This window comes from Heteronotia binoei, chromosome 8 (assembly GCF_032191835.1).
Source record: "Heteronotia binoei isolate CCM8104 ecotype False Entrance Well chromosome 8, APGP_CSIRO_Hbin_v1, whole genome shotgun sequence".
Classification (NCBI taxonomy): Eukaryota; Metazoa; Chordata; class Lepidosauria; order Squamata; family Gekkonidae; genus Heteronotia; species Heteronotia binoei.
In genome coordinates, this window is record NC_083230.1 from 89,528,129 (window position 1) to 89,544,239 (window position 16,111).

A 16,111-nucleotide genomic window follows, 5' to 3' on the forward strand; every position below is an offset into this window, starting at 1 on the left:
CTGGCAACTAAATACCGTGCTCTACCTATATATAATGGTTAAGGAAATTCCATTTCACTATATCTGAAGAAGTGTGATTGTACACAAAAGCTTAAATAAAATTCCATTGCTCTTAAAGCTGCCACTGGACTAAAATTTTATAAATACTGTTCTTTCGGAAACAATTGTCAGAAATGAAAGTGAATGTATATGAATGCCAATGTTAGTTCTACATTCTTGTTATAAACAGTTTCAGAATAAAAACCTGAAAATGCCCTTAAACCTGAAAAGTCCCTCCCCCTCCTCTTTACAACATAAATTTTTAAGAAAACAGTTTGGTGGCAAAGTTAACTTTGCAGATGACTGGAGTCACAACTGCACAGTGAGCTGAATATAAATAAAATTTCTGGGTGCGATCAAATAAGTTAAGCTGTCAGAGTGACATGATAAGAAGCACACTTCTCACATAACTATGCAGATTTTCACAGCTCTGTTGCTGCCACTTGTGTTTATATTTTTATAGTGTATACTTAAAGCACCTTGGGATCCAATCCTCCTGGCAGAAAGGTGACCAAGAAATGTGAAGGATTAGCATTGATACAAAAATAGACATTAGGGGTCTGGAAAATATTCCCTCCTGGGTTATAAATACAGTCATGCGAGTCAAATTTGAGAGCCTTAATTACTTTAACAGAGTCTCCTTAAATGTACTGTGTTTAACCCTACAGTGTCTAACTTTGGAATAGCCTGGTGACATTCTTTCCATTGGACTGATGAAAAGAGGCATGCCCATTTTATGAAGCAAGGAAGTGGTTCATAATGTGGTATTAACTAAGCACAGAGGGCTGGTTGATGCCCTTCTGCTAGGGTTGCCAGCCAGGTAGGCAGGGGATTGGGGGGGGTGCACTTACCAGGAGCAGGGAGGGAAGAAACCAAAAATAAGATGTGTCTACGTCACCTGTAAATGATGTAGGCATATTGGGGACATTGGGGACAATGCTCTGGTTTGTGGGCAAAACTCTATGGTAGAATTGGTCTCCTACCATAGAATTCTGCCCAAAAAACCCAGAATGTTTTCATTTCCCGATGTCACCGATTTGGTTACATCATTTCTGGGTGACATAGGTGTGTCACTTTTATTTCTTTCTTCTCCCCTGCCCACTCCTGGTAAGTGCACTCCCCAGACAAGTTTTCTTGTCTGTTTGTGGGGGTAATTTCTCCTGGTTCCTGATAGCCCTGAACTGAAGGAGGGGCTCCTTACAGGACATCCCCCACCCCTACTGGGGGCTGGCAACCCTATCTTCTGCTCCTAGAATTCTAAAGTATTATTTTCAGGGTTTTTTTTAAAAAAACGTACTGCAACCCAACTATTTTATTTATTTATATACTCACATTCAGTGTTCCCTCTAAGCTGAATTAGCGTGAGCTAGCTCACAGATTTTTAGCCTCCAGCTCACACATTTTTGTCTTAGCTCAGGAAGGATGACCCCAAAGCACAATCATTTATGCAGTAGCTGACAACTGTACTGCCAGGAGCTCACAAAGTAGAATTTTTGCTCAAAAGGCTCTGCAGCAGAGGGAACATTGCTCACATTTATATCCCGCCTTTCACAAATGGGCTCAGGGTGGGTCACATCAGAGATAAAACTTTTCCAAAATAAAACAAACTATAAAACCAGACCAACCAAGTCACAGTTAAAATTCAAGAATTACAGTTTTGGATGGTGTCAATCAAAAACCTAAGCCCCGGCTGAACAATAAATCAGTAGAAAGATGGTAGTGATCACAACAATCCTAATTGAGCCAGTATGTGGTTGATACTACAGATTTGTTTATTTGTTATTGCATCATGCAGCATGCTTCCCAAATCCAAAACCTAAATATCCAGTCACAAAGATGTTCATCTTCACTCTTCTCTTCCAGTCCTGTTTTGGGACTGCACACTCACAGGCCTCCCACAGAAAGGAAATTTCTAGCTTAAAAACACCAGAGGGCGTGACCCTCCCCCACAGGATGCTTGCAAGAGTATTTCTCACCTTAATTATGTAATTATGATATTGTTTTGTTTGGATGTGGTTTATTTAATGTTGCTGTAAAGTTTTGAATGTGGTAAGCCACCCTGAGCCCCCTTGTGGGATAGGGTGGGATATAAATTGAAAAAATTAAACTAAATTAAAATTAAATTTAACTGTTGAGTGCTCTGAGGGAGCAGTCAGTGCCCCCTTCCCTTAACCCCTGCAAGGATAGAATCTTAAGAACATAAGAGAAGCCATGTTGGATCAGGCCAATGGCCCATCCAGTCCAACACTCTGTGTCACACAGTGGCTAAAAAATTGTTTTATATATATATATATATATATATATATATATATATATATATATATATACACACACACACACACACACACACACACACACACATACATACACACTGGGGCTAATAGCCACTGATGGACCTCTGCTCCATATTTTTATCTAACCCCCTCTTGAAGCTGCCACCACCTCCTGTGGCAGTGAATCCCACATGTTAATCACCCTTTGGGTGAAGAAGTACCTCCTTTTGTCCGTTCTAACCCGACTGCTCAGCAATTTCATTGATGCCCACGAGTTCTTGTATTGTGAGAAAGGGAGAAAAGGACTTCTCTACTTTCTCCATCCCATGCATAATCTTGTAAACCTCTATCATGTCACCCCACAGTCAACGTTTCTCCAAGCTAAAGAGCCCCAAGCGTTTTAACCTTTCTTCATAGGGAAAGTAATCATTCTAGTTGCCCTTTTCTGGACTTTTTCCAATGCTATAATATCCTTTTTGAGGTGCGGTGACCAGAATTGCACACAGTATTCCAAATGAGACCACACCATCGATTTATACAGGGGCATTATGATACTGGCTGATTTGTTTTCAGTTCCCTTCCTAATAATTCCCAGCATGGCATTGGCCTTTTTTATTGCAATCGCACACTGTCTTGACATTTTCAGTGAGTTATCTACCACGACCCCAAGATCTCTCTCTTGGTCAGTCTCTGCCAGTTCACAACCCATCAACTTGTATTTGTAGCTGGGATTCTTGGCCACCAAACTGTTTTATTAAAAATTTATGTTGTAAAGAGGAGGGGGAGGGACTTTTCAGGTTTAAGGGCATTTTCAGGTTTTTATTCTGAAACTGTTTATAACAAGAATGTAGAACTAACATTGGCATTCATATACATTCACTTTCATTTCTGAAATTGTTTCCTTTGGGTGAAGAAGTACTTCCTTTTAGTACTTCAGTTCTAACCCAACTGCTCAGCAACAATAAATCAGACTACATTGACTACATCAAACAACCTTGCTTAAGTCTTGCAAAGTGAGGGCTGTGGCTTTCCTGATTGATTCAATCCATCTCATGTTGGGTCTTCTTTTTTTCCAGCTGCCTTCAACTTTTCTTAGTATTATTGTCTTTTCCAGTGATTCTTGACTTCTCATAATATTATCAAAGTATGATAGCTTCAGTTTGGTCATTTTAGCTTTTAGGGAGAGTTTGGGCATGATTTGATAGAACTCACTTATTTGTATTTTTGGTGGCCCAATGTATCTGTAAAACTCCAACATCAACTTTCAGTTGAATCAACTTCGATTTGTAGCTGACAGTATGAGATCAAAATTTAGATACCTAATTTAAGCTCATTAGCAGACAATTTACACAGCAGTTGTATACCTAAAGATATAATGTGTCAGAGGCAAAACTGGTCTACCTTGAAAATAAACCATTCCACTCCCCCCACTCCAGCTTCCACCTCTGCCTAGGAGTAAGTCCTGAGTATAGCAAGGGCCATAGCCTCAGGAAATGAGTTGCTTTTGCTATAACAGTGCACATCACTGTGTACACCTTTTTAAAGCTGAAGTGGATTTATGGGGCTGACCACCTGCTAAAGTGGTTCATGGCCACCAGCCATAATGAGAAAACAGGTATAGCTGCAGAGGAAATCCAGCCAGGTTTCCTGAGACCTGTAAGTGAACCTAAGTTGACCTTCAGGAAATGTAGTCTGATTTATTGTGCTCGTATGGCTTTCAGGTTAACCTGTTCCCAAAGATCAACTGATGGCTTCCATTGAAAACAAATCTGTAATAAATATTTTTCATGGTCTGCAACAAACTGATACCCCCTACATGACGCTCTGGCATGTCACCCGGCTTTATTAAGGGTGAACGGGCCAACAATGCACTAATTTGAATACTATGCAAATTAAAATTGTTGCCCCACGTGCTATGCAAAACTCTTATTTAAAGAGCATCTGGGATTTTGTGGCTGGAAGAAATGTTAATATGGGACAGGTTCTGTGGGAGAGGCACAGGCCGTAAAGGGCTCTCCCTCAAACAATAGACCAGAAAACAATCAATTGTAATACTGGTTTATTTACTGATACATTTCCTTTTCAGGAAATGTTATTATCTTTGGCTTCCCTTAATGAAACAGGATAGATAAATGTGAACATGTTTCCTTTTCCACACAAAGAATTCTCTTAGCCAAAGATGGACATTATCCACCACATGCAAAGTATTTCCATCCAGGCTAGCAGTGAAAGAAGTCAGATTATTGGTCCACTTAGCTTCAATGCAATTTTCCATAGTTTCCCCCAGTCTTGGCAACCTGAGCTCACTGACTGAACCAGATATATATGGCACTGAACCTACTACTGCACTGTGGCCCGATTTCCAAATGCAACACAGAAACAGGCAATGACCGCGTCATTGTACAAAGGAAAAGGTGCCTCCAGTAGCAGTGCTGTGCTAGTCAGCCCTTGACTAAAATCTGACTCATAATACTAAACAGAGGAAATGTCCATTCTGCCTTGTAACTTTCTATTCCACTCATTTTCTAGCTGATTGAACATATAAAGCTGCCTCATACTGAATCAGACCCTCGGTCCATCAAAGTCAGTGTTGTCTACTCAGACTGGCAGTGGCTCTCCAGGGTCTCAGGTTTTTCATGCCTACTTGCCTGGACCCTTTTTAGATGGAGATGCAGGGGATTGAACCTGGGACCTTCTGCTTACCAAGCAGATGCTCTACCACTGAGCCACCATCCCTCCCCAATTCTTTTGCAGCCTCCAGTTCTGCCTAGACAGGTAGTCTGTTCTGAGAATAGGCACTGGGAGGCACTGTTCTGCAGTGGTTCTGGTCTTACATCAAAGATTGATTTCAGAGTGTGGTGCTGGGAAACTGCTGCTCTTCCTCTTGGCTGATGGGCTACGGTGTTCCCCAAGGTTCCATCTTGTTCCCCATGCTTTTCAACATCTTTCCAAAGCTCCTGAAAGAGAACATCCAGAAATATGGGCTGAGTTGCCACCAATATGCAGATGACACTCAGCTCTGTCTTGCATTACCAGTAGATCTCAGGCAGGGCGGTAGCCAGCAGGGCACTTGGGGCTCTGCCCCCTTTTGATTTTGCAGAGCCCCACCCCAGCAGCAGACATACCCCTGAAGGTGCTGAGGTGCTCCCAGCTTTTCCAGCCACTGCACACCTGAGCCCCCACCACTCTCTTTGTCCACCCGCGTGTCCACCCACATCCTTTTCTGGGGCAGGGAGTCAAGGAATGGAAGTCTAACAGCCTGTGCCCACTTTGGATCAGGACTGTGGTAAGAAGGAGCTTTCAGGGCAGGGAGTCAAATGAGAGGGAGAGCTGAGCACCAGAGGTTGCTGCAGCCTCTTGTCCTGCTCCCGGGGTCCTTGGTGCAAACATATTGGGGGCAGAGAAGAGCATGGATTTAAGGCAGGTGGAAGAGCGGAGATAAGGTAGGTGAAGGGAAAGGAGAATCCTGAACACCAAACACTAGTGTAATGAATGTAACTTCAATTCAATTCAATTTAATTAGCCCCTCAGCGCCCCCTCCTGAAAAAATCCTCCTGGCAAAGGCCCTGATCTCAGGGAGGCTGCAGAAACTGTGAACGGGTGTCTGGAGGCAGTTTTTGAAAGGATAAGGGCTAACAAGCTGGAACTTAATCCCAGCAAAACTGAGGTGTCCTGATGGGGAAAAGGTCTGACTTGGAAAATGGGTGATTCCCTGTGCTGGATGGGGTTGCACTTCCCCAAAAGGAGCAGGTTTGTATCCTTGGGGGGGGGGGGGATGCTCCTGGACCCAAGCCCCCTGTTGGATAAGCAAGTGGCAGTGGTGATCAGGGGTGCCTTTCCTCAGCTTCTGATGGTGAGTCAACTGTGGCCCTTCCTGGGCTGAAAAGATTTTTGTCACTGTGGTCTTTGCCCTGCTAACATCTAGGTTAGATTACTGCAATGCACTCTACATAGGGCTGCCCTTTAAGACTGCCCAGAAGAATGCTGTAGATGAGTGTCGATTGGCGTAGGTTGCAGAGAGCATATCACTCCATATTGCTCTATCACCACTGACTTCCAATTGGCTTCTGGGCTCAATTTAAGGCGCTGGTATTGACCTTTAAAGCTCTTTACATTCTTGGACCAACATACCTTAAGGACCTCTTGCTCCCATATGAGCGTACCCACTCACTCTAGTCATCTTCAGGAGCCCCGTTTTGGTTGCCCATGCCATCAGAAGCTAGATGGGTGGTGATCAGAAAAAGGGCTTTCTCAGTCACATTACCAAAATGTTAGCATTCCCTCCCCAAGGAGATTAATCTGTCTCTCTTTATCAGTGTCTTCCACCAGTGGACAAAGACTTTTGTTTTGTTTTGTCCCTCCTCCCTGATTCTAGTGTTGTTTTTAAACATGTTTTTTTACTGAATTATTTTATATTTTAAATGTTGTTTTTAGTTGTTCTAATGTTATGTGTGTGCCACCTTCGGGGGGATAGGCTTGCCAATCCCCAGGTCCCAGCGGGGGTTCTCCTGCTTTCCCAGGCTCCTTCCTGCCCCCAGTCAGCTGGCCGGTGGGGGGAAGCCCTGCCCCCACAGCCATCATGTGCCTTTCCACCTCTGGAGGCTTCAGTCTGTACCTTCAGTCCGTACCTTCCTCTTTGGTTGGTGTATCTGTGTCTTTAAGGCTGAAGGAGAGTGGGGGTGGGGGGCAGGGAGGAGGTAGAACAACATGGCTGTGAAAGGAGCCCAGACCTTCCATTTGTTGCACAATCTTTGCAGAGTCATTTGCATAGTGTGAAGGTAAACTTGAACCTTTGGTTGCCCTGTGTTACTGTGAAAAACTTGGAAGTTCAGCAACTCATGAGCAGAGGTGCCAATCCCCAGGTGGGGGCAGGGGAGCTTCAGTTTGGAGGCCTTCCAGAGCTTCAGGGTCATCAGAAACGGGTGAGGGGGGGAGAGGGAGGGAAATGTCTGCTGGGCCATAGGGTATAGTGGAGAATCAATCCCGGGGTATCTGGGGCTCTGGAGGGGCGGTTTTTTGAGGTAGAGGTACCAAATTTTCAGCGTAGCTTCTGATGAGTTTTCTCAAAATGCTCTCCAAGTTTCAAAAAGATTGGACCAAGGGGTCAAATTCTGTGAGCCCCCCAAAAAGGTGCCTCTATCCTTCATTATTTCTAATGTAGGGAAGGCATTAAAAAGGTATGTGGTCCCCTTAAATGTGATGGCCAGAACTCCCTTTGGATTTCAGTTGTGCTTGTTACAACTTTGCTTATGGCTCCACCCCAATGTCTCCTGTCTCCACCTCCAAAGTCCCCAGATATTTCTTGAATTGGACTTGGCAACCCTAGGGGGGGATCTGATTGGGTGGAAAGGAAACATTAAAAATACATTCAATAAAAGAAATAAACTGATAGAGGAACTGTGGTTGCCAAGCAACAGTGCCTGTTTCTTCTAGAATCTGGTAGTATTTCCATTCTTCTTGTGAAATTGGGGTGTGGACATTGAGGACTGAGTAAGGAATTTTGGAGAGTGGGGCAGAAAAAGTTGAGAAGTAAGGATTCTGAGAATGGGGCAGGAAAAGGAGGAGAAAGTTTGCAGTAGTTTTCTTCTTTTCTTTCAGTACTTTCAACAGGTGCCTGAGAGGCAGCAAATCAGTGGATGAGCACCCCCCCCCCCAACTAGGGCTGCCAGGTCTGTGCTGGGAAATACCTGGAGACTTTGGGGGTAAATCTGGGAGGGCAGGGTTTGGGGAAGGGAGCAGCCTCAGCATGGTACAATGTCATAAAGTCCACCATGCAAAGCAGCCATTTTCTCCAGGGGAGCTGATCTCTGCCAGCTGGAAATCAGTTGTAAAAGTGGGAGATCTCCAGGCCCCACCTGGAGCGTGGCAACCCTAACGCCAACTCTATAGGCAAAAGTAGTGCCATGAAGCACTGTAAGATCCCCAGTGACCAAAGCTTCATACTCATGGGAGAGGAGGACCTGCTGATATAATTTTGAACAGCAGAATTGTGCCATATGATATTGGTGGATGTGGAAAAGCAGGCCACCTACCAGACATTTCTTTAAAAGTCAAAATTAACTATGGACTGAACAAAATGTAACTGAGTTCCATATTATTGGGATGGTCTGTATGACATCATTGCAGCAGTTCTTGGTCATGCTGCTTATTTTTATCACCTGGTTTCTACATGTTTTCTTGACCCTTTAGTTTTTGCCCTCTCACTTTCCCCTTTTTTCTTGGTGTTTTAAATATTTTATTCACTTTCCCCTTTTTCTCATTCTGTTGGGACCACTTTTACTAAAATCTTTTTCTAGCAATCAATTTTCAGTTGCATTTGTTCACATGTGAAATATTCCCTGCATTTCTGCTGACTGGACCCTGACTATGGAACAACCCCACCCTGCACTCTTTTCCCCACTTCAGTAAAAAGGTATTTTTATCTCTTTTTTACACATTCACCTGATAGCTATAAGAAGCCACAAGAGCTATCATTGCTTTTCCTTTATGCTGGCAGCAATTGGCATCTTTCCCCTTCTCTGCCCTGAACAACAACAAAAAATGTTTTTGCCATGGTGTCAGGTCTTTGGTGCCCCTCCCGGTCCCCCGGCGTCGCCGTTGCCCCACCCGGGCAGTCTGGGGCGTTCCCCGGAGGTCTCAGAAACAGGGGGGTGGGCACTGGGTTACTTCACCGCAGGCCCCCGTTCCCTCCTGGCTGTGCTATGGCTCCTGTCCCTCTCTCTCGCGAGGCAGCCTCTTTGCGCATCAGCCAGCTCTCCTCAGCGACCTCCTCCCTCCCTCCTTTTATGCTTCCCGACCCATCCTCCCCCCTCCCAGGACCTGCCCCTCTCTGGCTCCTCCCCCCTTCAAAGCCCCAGACGCCCAGGAGAGGTGCGTCGGGGCCGGGCTGACTGGGCGTGCCTCAGGCGTCCCAGCCCTCAGCGGCGTGCTGCAAGGGAGCGTCTCGTGCTGCGACGAGCTGAATGGCTCTCCCTCTTGCTCTCCGGCGTCTTGCCCCGGCCAGACCTCACGGACTCGAAGCCGGGCTCGCCGTCTGGGAGGCGTCGCTCGGGTGGCTGCTTTCGCCCCGTCAGTCGAGGTGAGGGGTGGGGCCTCCACAGGAGCTTGGAGAGGTGGGGGGGGCTCTTGGGGCGATGCCGGGGGCTTGGAGCGGCTGGCAGGCGCCGGGGGGTCTCCTCCGCGCAGTCCCTGCCCGGGCTGGGCGGGACACATGGTCATTTGTTTTCTTGTACTTTCAGAAGCACAGGACCTCTCAATGCTTTTTCCAGCCACTCAGCCTTCACTTTGTGCCTTTTGGCCTTGTTCTCTTGATATGTCCTGGATCCTGCCCTTTCCCCCACAGAAAGGATTTTTTCCCTTGCATAAGCAAGTATTTGTTTTTTGGTTTTTTAAAAACCACTTCCTAATAATATACGAAGAGGGTCAGAAGATGTGTGGAACCTCTACACTCAACTCAGTTCCAGTGCTAGCAAATTGATTGCTAACAAAATCAGAAACAAGTCATACATGCAGAAACCCCCATTGTCTCCCATCTGTAAATGTTCAGGAGTTAAGTAGGCATGGATAGTCATCTTAGAAGAAGAGCTTGCTCATGGTCCTAAGGCTTTTAACTCTGAGTTGGAAAATTCCTGGATATCTGGTGGTCGAGCCTGGGGGGGGGGGGGTTTGGGAGGAGAGAACATAAGAACATAAGAGAAGCCATGTTGGATCAGGCCAATGGCCCATCCAGTCTAACACTGTCACATGGTGGCCAAAAAAACCAGGTCCCATCAGGAGGTCCACTAGTGGGACCAGGACACTAGAAGCCCTCCCACTGTTGCCCCCCCCCCAAATTCCAAGAATACAGAGCATCATTGCCCCAGACAGAGAGTTCCATCTCAGCAGTTTATAATGTCATAGAGTCCACAGTTCAAGACAACAATTTTCTTCAGGAGGGTTGAATTCTGTAGTCTAGAGGACAGTTGTAATTCTGGGAGATTGCCAGACCTCTAGGTCAGTTGGCAACCCTAGATGGGCCTGAGATTTCAACCTGAAGCCTTGCTCTCCAAAATCTGAGTCAATTCCAAAGCCTAAATTCTTTCAACTCTGCTGCCATGCAGCTGTTAAAAACAACTATAGTTTGGGATACAGTTTGGTGGGCAATTTCTGAACTCAATAAATTCTGATGCCATTAGCTTCCATGGGCAAGAATAGAAATTGACTGTGTGACATGTTCTTGGGGAAACCTTGCTGGGAACCTAAAGTGTCCTAAAGACCATCATCAGTCCTGCTTCCTTGTTTATTGTGCCTTTCCTCTGCTATTAAAGATGAAAGCTGGAGGAAAGAAAGCAAAGGAAACAACAGAGTGATGTATAGGGGAGGCCAAGAACACTCAGGAGGGAGCTGTGACATGATCAGCAAGAGGTGGATTTATAAGCAAGGAACAGTACATTCTGTTACTTCTTAGCAGTGCTTCAAGGGTCCAAGCAACTTCTCTGGATATGATAGGTCTTTAAGGGTGGAAAATGTAGTGTGTGTTTCACTCATCCACTAATGCATATGTATACACACAGAGGCAAGCCTGAAACTCAGAATGACTCAAGTTCTGAGCAGGGGAACACTTAAACATTTATTTTTATTCATTTTATAGCCCTCCCTCCCCTGTACAACAGGGCTCAGAGTAGGCTGCAACATTCTTAAAATCATTCAAACGATTAAAACTTCAAATAATCCTGTAACACTATAAATACAATAAAATAGCAACATCTCTTGCTACTTACTATAATTCCTGCTTTTGTTTGTGGGTTCAAGGATGAGGTAATTACTTAGGTTCTCAAGCCCCTGTGGGTCCTAGGGTAGCACCCAGCTGCACAAAATAACATGAGAGCCAGTTTGATAGTGGTTAGGCATGAGGACTCTAATCTGGGAGAAGTGGATTTGATTCCCCCACTCCTCCACAGGCAGCAGTGTTACCTCTCCAACTATACCTGTGCTAAGATTGCTCTTCCCAAAGACTTGAACCAGCAACCAGAAAGGCAGTAAGACCAGGGTCTCGCATTTCACAGTGGACTGTCAAGGCAGTCTAACAGACTCAGGAGAAACCAAGCCAAAAGGAAGTGCCAAGAGCAAGCAGATACGCAAGATCTCATGACCGACACAATCAACAATGATAGCCATCCTCATTTCCCTAGTAATCCCTAATCCCATCTCCTCTAACTCTGACACAGGTGCACTGTCTCCTTTGAAGCAATTTTGAGGGTCTAGCACCTTTCCCCACTCAACATCAAGCCACTGACACATAGAAACACAAACTTTGGCAGCTTTCCAGATCTTGGAAGCTTAATACAAGCATCCTACATGTACCCAGTTTTAATCCAGCTACTCATTACACCTCAGGCAAGCCCATCCCTGGCTCCCCAAAACATACTTAAACTGGCACTCCATTCCCCAATTTTGTACATCTCTTGGGTGCCCATAAGAGTGTATCCTTGGTCTCAGCCTTTGACACAAACTGCTGGCTGACCATGTCCTCCTTCCTCCAAATGGATTTCAGACTTCCAGATCAAGTGAATTTCATCCTAATCTAAACTCAACCTCTTAGCTCTGTGTGTGTGTGTTGATCTAGGGTTATTGTTTTGCATGAGTGAGTAGTGCGAATTTTTGCATTTATCCACAAATAAAACTCCATTTATCCAATCAAAGGTCTCTTTCTATGGGTTTAGTAGTAAAGCAAGAGTTGGTTACAGAAGATCCCAGTTATTCCCATTAAAAGTTCTCAAGAATCTGCTGGTTGGAAATGCCTAAAATCTGGTTGCCAGTCAAAGTAGACAGTAGGGTTGCCAACATTCAGGTGTTCCCGGAGATCTCATGGAATTACAACTCATCTCCAGGTGGCAGAGATAGTTCCCTTGGAGAAAATGGCTGCTTTGGAGGGTGGGTTTTATGGCCTTATACCTCATTGAGGTCCCTTCCCTCTCCAACTTCTGCCCTCTCCAGGCTCAGGGCCAGATTAACAATTAGGCCAAGTAGGCACTGGCCTATGGGCCCCTTATGGGCCCAGGCTGGCTTCCCCCCTATTTCCACCCTCCTTGCAGGCTTCCTAGCCTGTATGCATAGCCAGCAACTGAGCCACTCTTTGCCCAATTTGCCTAGTAAAGCTGCTGCTATTGTCATCGCCAAATTTGCCTCTCCCTGCCCCTCCCCTGTGGCTTTGTCAAAGGGGCTTTTTAGAATATGCCTGCTGGCTGCAGTGGGGGCCACAGGCAGCAGGGCAGGCGCTCCAACTCTAAGATAATTTGTGAGGGGGTGAGATTTTGATTGCCTAGGGGCCTCCACAGGGTTTAATCCGGGCACTGCCCAGGCTCCAGCCCCTAAATCTCCAGGCATTTCCCAACCTGGAGTTGGCAAACTACTAGACAATACTAAGCAAAATAGACTGATACAGACAGATGATGGTAAGGCAACTCGTTATGCCAATCAAGGTTTTTGGAATTGGTCAGGCAACTTCATATGAACAGGAGTAGTTTAAGAACATAAGAGAAGTCATTTTGGATCAGGCCAGTGGCCCATCCAGTCCAACACTCTGTGTCACACAGTGGCTAAAAAAGAAAGGAGGTTCACAAGTGGGACTAGAAGCCCTTCCACTTTGCCTGCCCCGCCGCCCAAGCACCAAGAATACAAAGCATCACTGCCCCAGACAGTTCCAATAATATGCTGTGGCTAATAGCCACTGATGGACCTCTGCTCCATATTTTTATCCAAACCCCTCTTGAAGCTGGCTATGCTTGTAGCTGCCACCACCTCCTGTGGCAGGGAATTCCACATGTTAATCACCCTTTGGGTGAAGAAGTACTTCCTTTTATCCGTTCTAACCCGACTGCTCAGCAATTTCATTAAATGCCCACGAGTTCTTGTATTGTGAGAAAGGGAGAAAAGGACTTCTCTACTTTCTCCATCCCATGCATAATCTTGTAAACCTCTATCATGTCACCCCACAGTCAACGTTTCTCCAAGCTAAAGAGCCCCAAGTGTTTTAACCTTTCTTCATAGGAAAAGTGTTCCAAACCTTTAATCATTCTAATTGCCCTTTTCTGGACTTTTTCCAATGCTATAATATCCTTTTTGAGGTGCAGTGACCAGAATTGCACACAGTATTCCAAATGAGACCGCACCATCGATTTATACAGGGGCATTGTGATACTGGCTGATTTGTTTTCAGTTCTCTTCCTAATAATTCCCAGCATGGTGTTGGCCTTTTTTATTGCAATCGCACATTATCTTGACATTTTCAGTGAGTTATCTACAACAGCCCCATGATCTCTCTCTTGGTCAGTCTCTGCCAGCTCACACCTGATCAACTTGTATTTGTAGCTGGGATTTTTGGCCCCAATGTGCATTACTTTGCACTTGGCTACATTGAACCTCATCTGCCACGTTGATGTCCACTCACCTAGCCTCAACAGAACCCTTTGGAGTGCTCACAATCCTCTCTGGTTCTTACCACCCTGAACAATTTAGTGTCATCTGCAAACTTGGCCACGTCACTGTTTACTCTCAACTCCAAATCATTTATGAACAAGTTAAAGAGCATGGGACCCAGTACTGAGCCCTGAGCACCCCACTGCTTACCGTCTTCCACTGCAAAGATTACCCATTTATACTCACTCTCTGTTTCCTATTAATTAGCCAGTTTTTGATCCACAAGAGGACTTGTCCTTTTGCTTCATGACTCTCGAGCTTACTAAGGAGCCTTTGATGAGGAACTTTATCAAAAGCTTTCTGGAAGTCAAGGTAAACAACATCTATTGAGTCCCCTTTGTCCACATATTTGTTCACCCCCTCAAAGAACTGTAACAGGTTAGTGAGGCAAGATCTTCCCTTATAGAACCCATGCTGAGTCTTCCTCAATAATTTGTGTTCATCAATGTGCCTACTCATTCTGTCCTTGATAATGGTTTCTACCAACTTTCCCGGTATTGAAGTCAGACTGACTGGCTTGTAATTTCCCGGATCTCCTCTGGAACCCTTTTTAAAGATGGGTATGACATTTGCTACCTCCCAGTCCTTCCAGTACCTGTGTAAATGTCAGAAATAACACTACTTTGCATCTTAAATAAGGGTGAGCATCTTCTGTTTTCTGAGCAGCTCTCATTCCTTTTGTCCTAGAAATTATATGGATAACCCATCCAAATCACACTTTTCCACAAATAGTTATGAGAGAATATTTTTAATAATAATAATAATTCTAAGAGTCCAAACCCACATCTGCTCCACAGTCAGTGAAATGAAACTAAGACAACACCTTGTAAACCAATGAAAAAGGACCAAGAAAGAGAAAACAGAAACAAATAAAAACTGAGGCAACATATCTGTTATACCTATTTAACTCTCTCTGGTTGTCTCCTCTTTTCCCTTAGGGCTAAGTATTTTCAAGGAAAGAAGGTGAATGGAGAACTGGAGATCCGAGTGGAACAGGTCAGTGGGCAATGAAAACGTCTGTCAAAAATGGGTGATGCAACACAATTCAGTCCTGAGTTAGCTAGAGGTAGCTTGGGATTAAGAAAGCTTTGGGAGACTAGCTTACTTCAGAATCAATTAGGTTTTCGGTTGTGATTTGCTAAGGACTAAAGTGTTTTTCCAGATGCCTGCTGAATCATGCTGCAGATTTTCACACTTCGCTTGCCATACATGAAAACACTGTATTTCTGAGGGGAAAGTTGTGACACATTAAAAAAGAGAGTTTTTACTGAGGCAAATATAGTAGAATATGTTAGAAGGAAATGTCCAGATGATTAGCACTTCTGCAGCAGAATTCCAGCAACATCCCTTCCCACCTGTTTTATTACAAGTATGTGCTGGTTTTTGACATGATGATACTTTTACAGACGCAATTCTCAGGACACCCTCTAAAAATATTGAAATGTGTGAACTGTTTGTTTTAGTATGTACTCATTTCCCCTTTAATGTGTTTTAATTTGCAACTCACTTGTCTACAGCCTGCTTTGTAGGAAAGGCAGAGAAAAATCAGTAATTTGTGTATCTGCTAAGTTCGTTGGACTGCAACAGATGGTCTGAACTAGTGCTAGTGCTTGTTTTTACCCTCTAGTATATGGGTTGTCCTTTCTCACTTCACTGCTAACTTTTGAACCATTGCCTCAATTTATTCTCTGACATTCTTGATGCTATATTTGGCATGGAAATAAATCAGGCTATCAGGTTCTTTGCTATAAATATGCAGCTTCCTCTTGGCCCTATGTTTTTTTTAATGTGCCATGTTTCCAAATCAAAGAACCACTGCTTTGATGTGCACTTCATTCATTTATAACTGCTTATGAATCAAGAGTTAAAATGAGCTGGGGCACATGTGGACATAGTTATACATCCTATTTTTTATACCAAAATTCAAATCTGCAGCACAGGAATACAAAGTTTTAAAAAGTATATAATAGAGGAGGTGTAGAATGCCATTCTCCAGCCACTAAGGGCCAAACTACTTGTTTGGTTTTGTAATGAGTTGGGTCCAGATTCCCCAGGCCATTTTCCAGTGTAGATACAGTGCTGCGGGAGGAGTTATTTCCATTTTTGTTGCTCCACATGCTCAGAATACTCTACAAAGAACAGCAAAAATGGGGAAATAACTCCCCTCCCACCATTGTTTTCATGCTGAAAGACTTCCAAGCAAGTATGAACCTCAACACCTCTCTAAAATGAGAGTGTATCATGTGAATATTGGATTAAATCCTAGCAACTCAAAACAGGACTCTACCCACAGAAGAAAACTTTCCTGCATGTTCCATCCTACCACCACACCCCCCTGAATT

General features: G+C 44.5%; 1 protein-coding gene across 2 annotated transcripts in view; it reads left to right on the forward strand.

The window, feature by feature from the left end:
- SYN3 (synapsin III) overlaps window positions 1–16,111 on the forward strand; it is a 288,932-nt gene that overhangs the window by 11,282 nt on the left and 261,539 nt on the right. For both annotated transcript variants that reach the window (XM_060245551.1, XM_060245552.1), the window contains exon 2: window positions 14,708–14,765. In XM_060245551.1, coding sequence (XP_060101534.1) covers window positions 14,708–14,765 — 58 coding nt within the window. The remainder of the gene's footprint in view (window positions 1–14,707; window positions 14,766–16,111) is intronic.